The 12,774-nt window shown below is 41.3% G+C and overlaps 2 protein-coding genes across 2 annotated transcripts; one reads left to right on the forward strand and one right to left on the reverse strand.

Moving 5' to 3' along the window:
• Window positions 1-275: 275 nt before the first annotated feature.
• On the forward strand, window positions 276-4,317 carry rraga (Ras-related GTP binding A). The gene is made up of 10 exons (XM_018691966.2): window positions 276-440; window positions 767-887; window positions 1,663-1,762; window positions 1,875-1,941; window positions 2,060-2,282; window positions 2,933-3,028; window positions 3,117-3,239; window positions 3,352-3,443; window positions 3,568-3,683; window positions 3,785-4,317. Exons 2-10 carry the CDS (start codon window positions 861-863, stop codon window positions 3,886-3,888), a joined length of 948 nt encoding a protein of 315 aa, XP_018547482.1. The 5' UTR covers window positions 276-440; window positions 767-860; the 3' UTR covers window positions 3,889-4,317.
• Window positions 4,318-5,921: 1,604 nt separating this feature from the next.
• cnga2b (cyclic nucleotide gated channel subunit alpha 2b) lies at window positions 5,922-12,302 on the reverse strand. The gene is made up of 7 exons (XM_018691968.2): window positions 12,044-12,302; window positions 10,586-10,694; window positions 10,338-10,448; window positions 9,688-9,864; window positions 9,094-9,201; window positions 8,851-8,957; window positions 5,922-8,183 (listed from the first exon to the last, which is right to left on the reverse strand). Exons 2-7 carry the CDS (start codon window positions 10,684-10,686, stop codon window positions 6,691-6,693), a joined length of 2,097 nt encoding a protein of 698 aa, XP_018547484.1. The 5' UTR covers window positions 10,687-10,694; window positions 12,044-12,302; the 3' UTR covers window positions 5,922-6,690.
• Between the last annotated feature and the right edge of the window lie 472 nt (window positions 12,303-12,774).

The raw sequence follows: 12,774 nt of genomic DNA on the forward strand, positions 1-12,774 counted from the left end.
ATGCAGTTCTGAATCTAAACATACTAATATCTACTAAAAGTATTTTAAGACTACAAAGAGGAAGAAGAGAAAGAAAGTATTTGGGTTTTTTCCCTCTGTGTAATGTCTGTTAGGCAAATTTAACTCTCTGCTTCCAAAACCTCTGAAACTGAAGACATTAACCGTAGCAGCTGTCCAAACTGTAACGGTAACTTAAATTTTATTTGCACCCTAAACCTAAATATTTAATCCATGGGTGTCCCTCGAAGTGTAAACAACCTGGGAGCTGTGAGACAAAGCTCAGGGCCTACAGCCCAAATATCATCATGTGACTTTGGCGTAAACAGGAAGCAGCTGATCTTGACTTAATTGCCTGCTTCCACCAAGTAATGTGTACAAGTGGATTCTTAAAAACAAGTATAAAAAACATAGTTTGAAACTGCTTGAATAGAAGTAACGAGGTAAGTAGACGACACACCGCTGAATTTTAACTTAGCTAGCTAGCCGCTTAGCATGGCTAGGCTAGCTGACATCTCTTTGGACTGCCTGTCGTGTTAGCTCAGTTAGCATTAGCTTAGGTGTTTATCCGAAACAGGGAAATGAGTTTTATTAACATTAGCAGGATGTTTATATATTCCTCTGTGTCGGCTAAGCTAATGACCAGTTATACACTTGGACTTGTCCATTATTTGAGCGTATGAAACGCTTCCTCTGTAGTTAAATGAGGTTAGTGCCTCAGCAGAGCTAAAGTGGCAGCTAGGTGATAATATTTGTGTTTGCTCCGCAGCTGAAGGAGAGGAAGAGGAGAGCTGCTGCAGACAGACTGAAGTCACCTGACCTGCAGCTCATAGAAATACTCTACACCGTGTCTGCTGAGGGGGATGTCAAGCACAGCAATGAAGAAAAAGGTGAGGCAGGAGTAAATCACTGGCTCTTTGTAATATCACAAGCAGTAGTGAAATACATTTACTCAAGTGCTGTACTTCAATATAGATTTGAGGATCTTAAACCTTTTCATGCATTTACCCAGTCTTTCAAATTTTAAGCAGTTAGCTATCTTCCAGTGTCCTAAAAGATCTTTCCGTCAGTAAACATAAATCATGAGCCAAAGTTATTGCTCAACCACGCCAGCTCGCCAGGACTTGTAGTAACACTGTAGGCAAGTTTTCACCACTACTCTGCGCCATCTGCACAAATTTCTCTCACATATTACAACCACAGACGTATTAAACATGATTCTGGTGCAAAATCTTTAAATATGTCTGTAACCGGCATGTCACTTAAATTCAGCTAAACTAGTTTAATTAAACTAAATGAAGTATTTCTCTCTTTAAACAATATTCCTGGGAATGTGGCAAAGCAACATATTAGACCGTTATGCAGGAAGATACATTTACAGAGAATAAACAAAAACAAACAAATATAAAGGTAAGATTTTATGTACAAAACACATAATGAGGAAATAAAATATGACATTATTTTAGATTAAGCAGTACATAAAGCAGATGAGGTCAGCTCCCTCTCCACCAGCTACACAAAATACTGCATTGTAATGGACTGGGACATCTTAATGCTGTTTGTATATAAGTAAAGAGTTAGAATATTTCTTTGACTTCCAGTCACACAAGTTGAGAGTATAGACGACTTGACTGATGGTCTGATCTGTTGTGTTTGTGCTTTCAGGTGCTACTGATGGGAAAAAGTGGGTCTGGAAAGACCAGTATGAGATCAATTATCTTTGCCAACTACATAGCTCGAGACACACGCCGTCTTGGAGCTACAAGTAAGTACACTTCTTAAGAAAGGTGCTACATGTAGATACATTTTTTGATACCTGGTGTTTCTTTCTTAGATTTCATCTAAAAAAATCTTGTCATCTTTTTTTTTCCATGCAGTTGACGTGGAGCACTCCCATGTACGGTTTCTCGGCAATCTGGTTCTAAACCTGTGGGACTGTGGAGGGTAAAGTTTCACCTCTCTTATTTACCGTCTTCTGATCAGATTTGACAATTCATAGTGGGTTTTTTTACGCAACTAAAAACCCCGGTTTAACCATGCTCTGTGTTTCTTCACACATCAGACAAGACACGTTCATGGAGAACTACTTCACCAGCCAGAGGGACAACATTTTCAGAAACGTAGAGGTGCTTATTTATGTATTTGATGTTGAGAGTCGTGAGCTGGAGAAAGACATGCATTACTACCAATCGTGTCTGGAAGCCATCCTGCAGAACTCCCCCGATGCCAAGGTGTTTTGCCTCGTGCACAAAATGGACCTGGTGCAGGAAGATCAGAGAGATTTGGTGAGCTTTATATAATATTTTATACATCATTCACCTGTAATGTTGTTCCTCTATCACATCCACATTGTTGCTCTCTTTGTCATGTCATGTTCACACTGGTACTAGAAACCTTGTAGCCACTGTCATTCTTTGGTGCACATGGTGTTCTTAGTGATAAAAGTAATTTTAGTGATGCTTGTCCCTATGAAAATACACATAAATAGATAAGAATGATTTGTCAGCTGCATGAAAATAGAGTGATGTGGTCACCTAGTCTTTGAACAAACACAAAACTAAGCATCACACTGTCTCTTCCATAAGAAATACCTAATAATATTAGTCCTATAATATAACAGCTGTCAAGGTTACTGACAACTATGCATATGATGATGTTTTAAGGGAAGATTCAGAGTGAATGTCGCAGAGGGATGAAAAAATATTGGGACACAGTAATTGTTACGGTGACGGTCAACGATAAAGTTAATGTAATTATAAATAATGTTTATTATAATCAACTATCATTATTAGTAAAAAATCAAAGAATTGCTTTACACTTATATGGACACATTTCTACTTCTGTGTAGTTAATGTATGTGTTTGTGTGTTTTTGATGTTGGTCTGCAGGAGAGTACAGAAAACTTACTGCTGAACTGTGCAAACTATCTTTACAGATCTTTAAGGAACGTGAAGAGGATCTGAAGAGACTGTCCAGACCTTTGGCTTGCACATGCTTCAGGACATCGATCTGGGACGAAACCCTGTATAAGGTTGTGAATCTGACCCGACTGTACAGTATATTGAATCATTAGCTGATAAAGTTGATGATCTAAGAAACATTTTTACACATCTTTGTAGGCCTGGTCTAGCATAGTGTACCAGCTCATCCCAAACGTCCAGCAACTGGAGACAAACCTGAGAAATTTTGCACAGATCATTGAGGCAGATGAAGTTCTTCTGTTTGAGAGAGCCACCTTCCTGGTATGAGCCAACCACTTCCTCTGGTGTGACATTGTCTGGGGCAGAAAATCTCGATCTAGAAATGAGATTTTTTTTTTTTGGTTTGTTAATTTTTGGCTTTTTGTAAATGCAGGTGATCTCCCACTATCAGTGCAAAGAGCAGCGTGATGCTCACCGGTTTGAGAAGATCAGTAATATTATCAAACAGTTCAAACTCAGCTGTAGGTGAGTTCACTCTGCAGCAACGTCACCTTCACTGCACACATCACCCGCTGCATTTTTATTATGTTTCTCATGTTTTGTTTTGTTTTTTTTTTTGTTGTTGTTGTTTTTTATTTGTTTATTCCAGTAAACTTGCAGCCTCTTTCCAAAGCATGGAAGTGAGGAACTCCAACTTTGCGGCCTTCATTGACGTCTTCACCTCCAACACATATGTCATGGTCATCATGTCAGACCCATCCATTCGTAAGTAGTGAAGATAGCCTTTCTCTGCCTTTAGTGTGAAGTTAAGAAATCAAATCAATGTAATAATACTGATAATGATAAACTATGTCTCTGTTTTTTAGCATCTGCAGCCACTCTCATCAATATCCGTAATGCTAGGAAACACTTTGAGAAGTTGGAGCGGGTGGATGGACCCAAGCACAGCCTGCACATGCGAATGCGCTAGTCGGCGCGTTTGTCCCAGTGGATACTCTCAGCCAATCAGTCCACAGACCAAAACGGCACGTTGCGGTCTTCCAGCTCCCCCCGATACGTATGAGCAGCCCTGCACCGTTTCCTCTGTATCTTCACGTTCAATCACAGTTATTACAGGAGAAATCATATTTTCTTTTGGTCTAATTTCTACAGTATCTTGAACAGTGATGCATTCTGTTGAAATATTTGTCCTAACTTGACGCAATTAAAGAAAAAAAGAGTAGTTGTGTTTACTGTGGAGGGGAGCTACATTTGCTGTCACACTTTGTCGTACACAGTAGATATGTTCACTTCATGCAATGCGTGATTCCCCCCATGATCGATGATTTGATTTTCAGATGCAGTTTGTAAGCTGTTACACTTTGGAAGTACAAACAATATAATTATATTCAGAAAAATATCATATGTAATGTGTTTTTTTTTCCTTCTGTTTTTACATTTTGACAATCCTCACCACTGGAACATTTACAAAAAATTATGGTACATTATGTTATAAACTCATACATATTGGTAGATATTTACTTCCTGTAAAAACTCTTCTGCTCAGAGGTTCATGTTTTCTTCACTACAGTGCCCATGCACATAAAGTCCTTTTGACACTCTACAACAGTTGTCCCATACACATGACACGTAACATATGGTGGCAAATGTTTGATGTGGTGGGGGGCTGGAGCTGGGTGCTGGGTAGGGGCAGGACAGAGCAGTACACCTGTTCAGTGAGGTGAATGGAGCTGACAGCAGTGTATGTGCACATGAAACAGCATGTTCATTTCAGGGAGTTAAATATGACATTAAGTTTGTAAAAGACAAAAGTTAATTTTAACTTTCTATATTAGTATATACAGTGTGTATTGCGCCTAAATCCCCTGAAAACTTGGCTTCAAAATGTAAAGATTTGTCTACAGCATTAAATATTCATGACTACACAAGCAGCAATCAAGATATAAACATCTTTAGACATTAATTATTAAGAGCTTAACACAACAACTCAGCTAATTTGCCTCATCAGGTCTGTGAGGAACTGATTCGATCACATTTGTCTGACTGAGCAAACAGCTCAACGCCTGTCATCAGATTGTGATTCATGTTGCTAAACCCTGATTGGTGCACAGAAACACATGACATCACTGCTTACCAAATCTCACTGGACAAACAATTAAAACTAAATAAGGAGCTAGGCTCTAATTACGTAGACTCCTGTTGAATTCAATGTTTAAAAATGCTGATAGTAACTATCACAGTGGATTACCCATGAAACATTAAGTCACCAAAGGCTGGATTTCTTTAGCCTTTCAGCTGTAAATCACAAAATCTGCTTTTTAGATTTTTTTTTTTTTTTAGATTTTTAGAGGTCTAGATTACAGAAGATCATTGTTTCAACCACACTTCAATGATATATTTCCATTTAGGTGATTGAAATATAACCATAGAAGCAGTACATGACATGTAACAATGGTTATGTTTGACCTAGAAATATAAAAATATTACTTTTTCAATCAGATGTAGCCCATATATAGATCTTTTCATTTGCAAATCTCTATGTTTTGCTGGGAATCTCTTATTTAATCTTATATTAAGATTATATTAAGGCAAAGATTGAGGTCTTCATGTACTGCTAAGAAAAAAGTTTCAATATTCGAGTCTATCAATAGCTGTAATTGTCATCTGTTTCTAATGTGATACAAAAGACAGACCCAACATATATGCCTGCTGTTTCACCAGCCCAGCAGAAGGTAATTGGAGATTTGTCCACAGCACTTTATCCCACCCACTCCTTCAGGGGCTGCAGGGGATACGCACTCATTACCTCCTGCCTCTTTATTACAGCCAGTTCTGCTGCGGAGGCATTGTTCCAGCTGCGCTTATCGACACTGCTCATGTGGTTGACTTGTATCCTGGAATGTAGAGGCGGAATAACTGGAAAATCCCCAGTCCCTCAATTCAGGGAGTGAGTGTGATAGAAACGGAAGAAACTAGCAAACAAAGGCAAAGCAGCTTATTTATTTTAATACAAGACTGGCAAAGTAAATTTAATAGCAAATAAACATCTCACAAAATTGGAGCTCATTTGCAGCTGAGACAATAGAAACGACGGCAAATTGCGAGTGAGTCACTTTGCGAGGGCTAAAAATCATTTTCAATGTGAGAACTCTCCTCAAACGACTCACAAAAACCAAAGTGGGGAAGAAAATGTCATAAGATTCTTATGATAGCCATCATAGTACGTCTGATTCAGACCTAACCTGGAAAGTGAAGACACTGGAAAATAATTGTGTTTGTGTACATGAACTGAGTAAATCACCCTCTACCATCTCTCCTTGGACTTTTTTCCCAGGAGGGGCAGCAAGAGACAAGGCGTACATATACCAGAGCACAGTATATGTCAGGAGAACTGAATCCCTCCACTGATGCAACAGAGATGTTTTCAAGTGACCCAAAAACTATAACAAATGTCAGTTTTCAGTGCTTTTTAGTTTGAAATTATTTAAATTTGATCGGCAGCTTTTAAATGTACTCTAGCTTTTATTTTTGCTCTCATCATTAAGAATTCAACATATTGATTTAGTATATTCTGGGAAGTAACTTTAAAGCCACCGTTTGAACACATTCAACTCACTGGTTTTGGCACAGCCGAGAATTCAAAGCTTACTTTTCATGTTTATTGACATGCAGACATCTCTTTACATTCACTAAACTGATAAAACATTCTCACAATGGGAGTTAAAAAGGGTCTTAATGAATCAGAAAATCTAAAATCTCCTCTGTGACACAGTTACTGTCCTTTTGTTGGGCTCTTCGTGTCCTCTATTTGCACATTATTCCGATGTGGAGACCCATCGTTCTGAGCAACAGGCACAGGGTCTGTTTCATTGCCCGTCTCTGCATGTGCATCTTTGTCATGGTTTGCGTCTGCGCCGCAGTCCGTGTGGTTCAGCTGCCTCTCCAGCAGAGTGATGCGCTGCTTCAGCCGTTGCTGGGTGTGTGTGTATTCGCTGAGCAGACGGGCGAAGCGAGTCTGAAGTGTGTCCAGAGAGGACTCCAGCCTCTCCACCTTCTCCTCTGTGTCCTCTTTCTGCAGCCCACCGCTCTCCATGCTCTCGTCCAGCAGACCCTCCTTCATCAGGATCTCCCGGCCCCGCTCCTCCAGCACAGTCTTAGCATCTGGGTACTCGGTCACTGCCTCCATCAAGTCGTCCTTGGAGAGGCAGAAGAGATCAGAGTAACCCAGGCTGCGAATGTTGGCTGTCCGACGATTTCCCATCTTACTGCCCTTTATGTTCAGAATGCTGATTTCCCCGAAGCAGCTTCCAGCAGTGAGGAGAGCGTACTGTGTGACCCCGTCATCAGCCACCACAGCCAGCTTCCCCTCCTTAATGATATACATCTCCTTACCTATGTCCCCTTTTCTGCAGATATAGTCCCCTGGACTGAAGACCTGCGGCCGTAGTTTGAGCACGAGCTCCACCAGCAGTCCTGCCTCACAGTCTTGAAAAATGCGCACTTTCTTCAGAGTCTCCAGGTGGACATTAATAGCGATCTCGGCCCGCAGTTTGTTTGGCAAGTTCTTTAGCACCTCCTGTTCGTCTACTGCCTTCTTGTTGGTCCAGAGGTAGTCAAACCATTTAATGACACGGGTCTCCAGTTCTTTGCTGACTTTGCGGAAGTGCATGTAGTGCTTGATGGCATCGATCCGGGCTTGAAACTCAGCACGGGTAGCGTTCATGTTGGAAATCATGGAGCCAACGTTTCCCACGATTGTGGCAAAGATCAGCACCCCAACAAGAAAGTCAAAGACCACAAAGAGGTACTCTTCATCCCGCACAGGTGCAGGCATCTCTCCAATGGTGGTGAGAGTAAGAGTCGACCAGTATAGACAGTAGATGTAACTCCGAGACAAGGAAGAATACTCCGGTTTGGAGACGTTTGGGAACACCCAAGAGTCCGAGCCAAGTCCCAGAGACTTGGATATAGCGTAGTAGATGCAGGCATTCCAGTGAATAATGACCAGGATGTAGAGCACCAAGTTGCAGATGCGGAAGATGTTGGGGTAGTTGGTGCGTGTCTCTGTGCGGTCAAAGAATTCAAACATGCGTGGGAAGCGCAGCAGGCGGTTGAACCTGAGCTCTGGTGTGTGGATGCCGGTGAAGATGTAGGCCAGGTCGGTGGGCAGGATGGACAACACGTCCAACTTGAACTGCAGCGTGTGGACGTAGCTGTCTCTCAGCTTGGCGTAGTCCTTCACCAGCAAACCTTGCTCCAGGAACCCTGAGAGAGGACAAGTAGAGCACAGGTGAGCAGTGATGCCTCATCATCTGCCTAACAATGGATCAGATTACAATGTTTAATATGAAAGGTGTGACTTGTAGTGACAAACTCTCAGAGATTTATATATTTTATAGCTCATTGTTTTGGTTTTCTTTGTCCTGCAACATTACTGTTCAGGTTAGAGTCACTGGTTTCATTTAACTTCTTTCCAGCAGCAGCAGCAGCAGAGCACCAAACAACAGACAGAAAAAACTGAGAGCTGGCTGGTGAGTGATGCATGTGCCAGCTATAATACCAGATATTTCCCTCAGGAGTTAGTGGAAACCAAGAAAGAACTAAAGGAGAGGTGATATCAGCTGGATGACTGAGACTCTTTGCAAACATAAATGATATAAGTTGTATAATTCTGAGAGGAATTATTCTGCCTTGTGTTGTAATAGCATTTCAAATGTTGCCAGATCTGTAAGTAATGGGCTGACAGGATTGTCACATTTGTCACCACACAGTAAGGTATCAGAATAATCTGAAAGATAATTGTCTGAATAATTAATAATGAATAATCACATGTTTACACATAGGGCCTTTAAGGCTCAGCACTTCTGTTATATAACAACACTGCATTGTCTCCTGAGGCCAGAAGCTGTACTTTACATTAAAAATAGGTTACCTGTGCGAAGTCGGACGCAAGTGTCCATGATGTACACAGTGTCAGAGAGGTAGTCCAACACCAGCCAGCAGATGTAATTTCCCACCTGTAACCTGTCAAAGCATGCCCTGTGGTTAAAAAAAAGGAAAAAAAATGATTTACTGCTCCGTGCCCAAGAAGTGGACAGTGCATCCGTTCACTACATCCATCATCGGTCTCTGGAGGCTGCAGGCCCCAAACAGATAACAACTGCGGTGTTATTACCTTGCGACAACGAGGAACCAGTTGTACAGCACCGCCATGGCGATAACAAATAACCAACGGTAGTAGGCGTTATCAGATGGGGACACCACAAACAAATTCCACTTTTTCCTGAAAACATAGAGAAATTGCAAATAACACACTGAGGCATAACTGTGGCTTATGTCTCTGTGAAGTAGTACACATTACTCACACACACATGCAAAATATAAAGCAAGCAATATCTTTTCCAAAAAACACCTTATAGTGTAGTACAATCACATACACAGCAACACAGATTTATCTATCTATCTATGACCTAATGGGATGCTTAGGGGCTTAAATGTTTTGCCCTGAATCCCTAAGTGCCTGTATAATTTGCTCAAGTGAAACTCTGTTGTGACTTCAGGGATAAATGAGCCCAAACCCTAAACATACTCTAGGAGGCCTGTGACCCTTGAAAATGTGGTATAAACAATCATTTGAATTTTTTTTTTTTTTTAGGCAGTCTCATTACAAGACTATTTAATTACAGTGAACTGGCTTCTCTATATTTCTGGTCATCCAGTGGGATGTATATTGTGCACAGTAATGGTTCGGGGCGCCAGGCAGACATACTTAAAGATCCCTTTGGCATTGTTGCCATTGGCGTCTGGTTGTGTGTTGCTGACGCGACTAGGGGCCATTCTCAGCTCAGGGCCACGAAAGCGTTCCAGGAAGGAGTCTGGCCGCTCCTCCTCCTCCAGCAGGCTCCTGTGTGCCCATTCCCTCAGTCTCACCACCAGGCTCACCAGTCTGACAATAAGAAACACAATGTAACTGTTCTGTACTTCACCATGACAGTGACACAAAAGGTACACATCCTCAAGCCATGGTACAAGAACAGGACACGAGAATTCCAGTCTGTAAACTTTCTACAACTTTCTTGACTCACAACGCATCTGCTTGGCTTCCATCAAATTATTGTACTTTTTGTCAAGATTCTGGGAAATAGGCAACTTAAAGTACACAAAGAAGTTTTACACAATGACAGGAGAAGATGGAAAACGTTTTCCCTGGTTTTATGCTCCTGCTACAACATCTGAAACTTTGTCTGAAGAAACATTTGTGTTAAAGCCAGACAACCTTTGCTGGAAACAATAATGCAACAGTATTATTTTCTGTGTAAAAGAAACAACAGAATAATGTTTCACCTTCTCTGATCAGACTTTTATGAAAGCATTGTGTAGGAGGCTGACATACCACAGCTGGGCTGTCACAGTTTTTACCTTGAGATAGCTCCGCTCCTTTGAAAAGAATTTCTGGAATTGCCTCCGTGAGGGTCGAGAGCAGCGACTCTCTGCAGCTCTGAGGATGTGTCATCGCAGACAGACGGCACCCTGGGAGGAAAAGAGTGAAAACACAACAGAAAACGCACATGTGAGCTTTCACTTTTTTTTTCTTTTTTTTTTCTTTACTGTTTACCTGTGAGACAGTAATACATCATCATAACACACAGTGGACTTGTTCTCATCACCTGCTAAGAATACTCTCAGCTCTCTCGATCTCCTCGTCCAAGGAGGTCTTCACTGACAGATTGTGGGGTGACCGATCTCCCTCCGTCGCCTGGCCCGTCATCTTCAGATCTGACAGTGTGGACAAACATTCATATTAAAGCCACTTGCACTTCTCCTTCATGGGTGTTCATGAGTGTTGAACATGTTTGCTGTTGACGTTCCACGCAGTGAAGCTGTGGCAAGAGAGGAAAGTGTTTATACTTCACAGGGATCCTCAGTGTTTATGGTGCGTATGACAGATTGTAGTCAGGGGACAGGGGGAGACGACTGGGACTGTCTGCCACAGTCCCTTAACTGGCCTGTCACACAGCAGGTAGTTGCTGTGGTGACTGAAGCAGCTACGAGAAACTCAGCGCAGTTAAATGCAGAAATACAGTTCTGAGGTGGTGGCAGATCACTCATCCAATCCATCTCTAACCACAAAGACCAGCATCATCCACCTCCCCCCAAAAAAACCTATGGCACACTTCCACCCTTGGCAGACAGGTGACGAGGTGTTTAGACAACTGTTACCACTGTGTGACTAATTGGTGGATCATTAACGAAAACACACACACGGTCGGCTTGAAGCTCTGCGGCTCAGTGAGCCAATCAGCTGCTCTCCCTCAGGAGTCACATCACTTAGGAAACCAGGGTGTATGTGTTATTACTGCCTGATAGCTGCTGGGTTAAATAAATGGAGGCTAAGAAAGCTGCTAATTCACCCATAAAATGATTCAACAGCAATTTTTTTTATCACTAGTGTGGCCTGAAAAAGCTGCTGGACTTTTATTTTGGTAACACTTTATTTTATGGCCCATATTTCCCAGTCATTTTAAAGGAAGTTTTCTAGAGAGAACATTGTGATTTGGTACCAATTAAAGGATTAATTCAGATGAGCTACCTCTGTAATCTGGATATTTGTCTGCAGGCAAGCAAACAATTTAACATACACGAATAATAAAGTTGTCAGTGACACATGGAAAATACATAAATATTTACTGGGGTTTAAATGATAAGCTTTTTTATTTCCCTATAACTAAAAGCAAATTACAGTTATTCCTAGAAAACTTTCTGGGAAATTTGGGTATTTCTGATAAAATTCAGGTAACATGGTGAAAAAAAAAAAAAACATTTTCTTTACAACTGCAAGTTAATATTAATTTGTAGTTACATAACACTTCATGAGACAGAGCTTCTGTTTGTTTCACTTGTATCAGACAGTACCACAAGTTACGACTGAAACTTAGTTTTAAGTACTGAAACAGTGTTAAATAAAGAAGATATCTCTACAAAAATATAAGGTCATTACTTTTAATTGAAGTTTATTGTTAACAAAAGAAGCAAATATGGATTATTAACATAATGAGCCAAAAAAAAATAGACAAAGAATGAGAAGAGAGTGCCTCAGATCACACACACTTCATCTTTATTCTTACCTTTACTTTCCTTCAGTTACTCCAATAAACTCCTTATGGTGACTTCACACAGACACACCCAGAGCAGCTCCTTCCCGGCCAATCCATCCTCAGCGCCCACAGTGGATTTTATGAGAGGAAAAATCAAACTGCATCCAACACACACAAAAATAAATAAATAAATAAAATTTAAAAAGAAGTCCCTTTCTTGCAACATCTTCTGTGAGCTTCCTCTTAAAGTGTGTTCCCCTCCTCCCCCGCCTCAGGGCGCATGAACACAGGGTCCACCTGATCCTCAGATGGACCAAGCACATGCAGGAGGCAGGCAGGACCCGGGAGGGTGCGGGGCGGGGAAACCTTTGAATGGTTGAGAGCCCAGATGTCAGCTTTAGAGCGAGGAGTCTTCTGGGACAAGCTCTTTCCTCTGATTGTCTCTTACGCTGGAGAATAATGAGAAACAACACAAAGCAGGCAGGCAGTTCAACAGGCAGTTCAACAGGCTGTTGAACAGGCTGTTACCCATCTTTACTGATCTTTATAACTGCTGCAGGGATGTGTTTGGGTTTTTTTTTTTTTTAAATCAACTGTAATGGTCTCAGGTGTTTGTGATATGTCACTCTCTTTATAAATCCAAGCTCTTTCTCCAACACTGCACAGACACACACTCTGATGCAAATGGAGCTTGAAAATCCAGATGATGAAGGCCTCAGGAGGCAGCCTCCTCATCATCCAGTCTCAGCTTTAATCAGATC

This window comes from Lates calcarifer, linkage group LG20, assembly GCF_001640805.2.
Source record: "Lates calcarifer isolate ASB-BC8 linkage group LG20, TLL_Latcal_v3, whole genome shotgun sequence".
Lineage (NCBI taxonomy): Eukaryota > Metazoa > Chordata > Actinopteri > Centropomidae > Lates > Lates calcarifer.

What these genes read in the sequence shown, in the direction of transcription:
- rraga (XM_018691966.2), top strand. Translation starts at nt 861, where the DNA reads ATGTCAAGCACAGCAATGAAGAAAAAG. An exon ending in AGGAAGATCAGAGAGATTTG is followed by an intron (nt 2,283 to 2,932) that starts GTGAGCTTTATA and finishes CTATCTTTACAG; the next exon opens with ATCTTTAAGGAACGTGAAGA. An exon ending in CAGTTCAAACTCAGCTGTAG is followed by an intron (nt 3,444 to 3,567) that starts GTGAGTTCACTC and finishes TGTTTATTCCAG; the next exon opens with TAAACTTGCAGCCTCTTTCC.
- cnga2b (XM_018691968.2), bottom strand. Translation starts at nt 10,686, where the DNA reads ATGACGGGCCAGGCGACGGAGGGAGATCGGTCACCCCACAATCTGTCA. An exon ending in GCTGAGAGTATTCTTAGCAG is followed by an intron (nt 10,449 to 10,585) that starts GTGATGAGAACA and finishes TTTTCCTCCCAG; the next exon opens with GGTGCCGTCTGTCTGCGATG. An exon ending in AGGAGCGGAGCTATCTCAAG is followed by an intron (nt 9,865 to 10,337) that starts GTAAAAACTGTG and finishes TCTTATTGTCAG; the next exon opens with ACTGGTGAGCCTGGTGGTGA.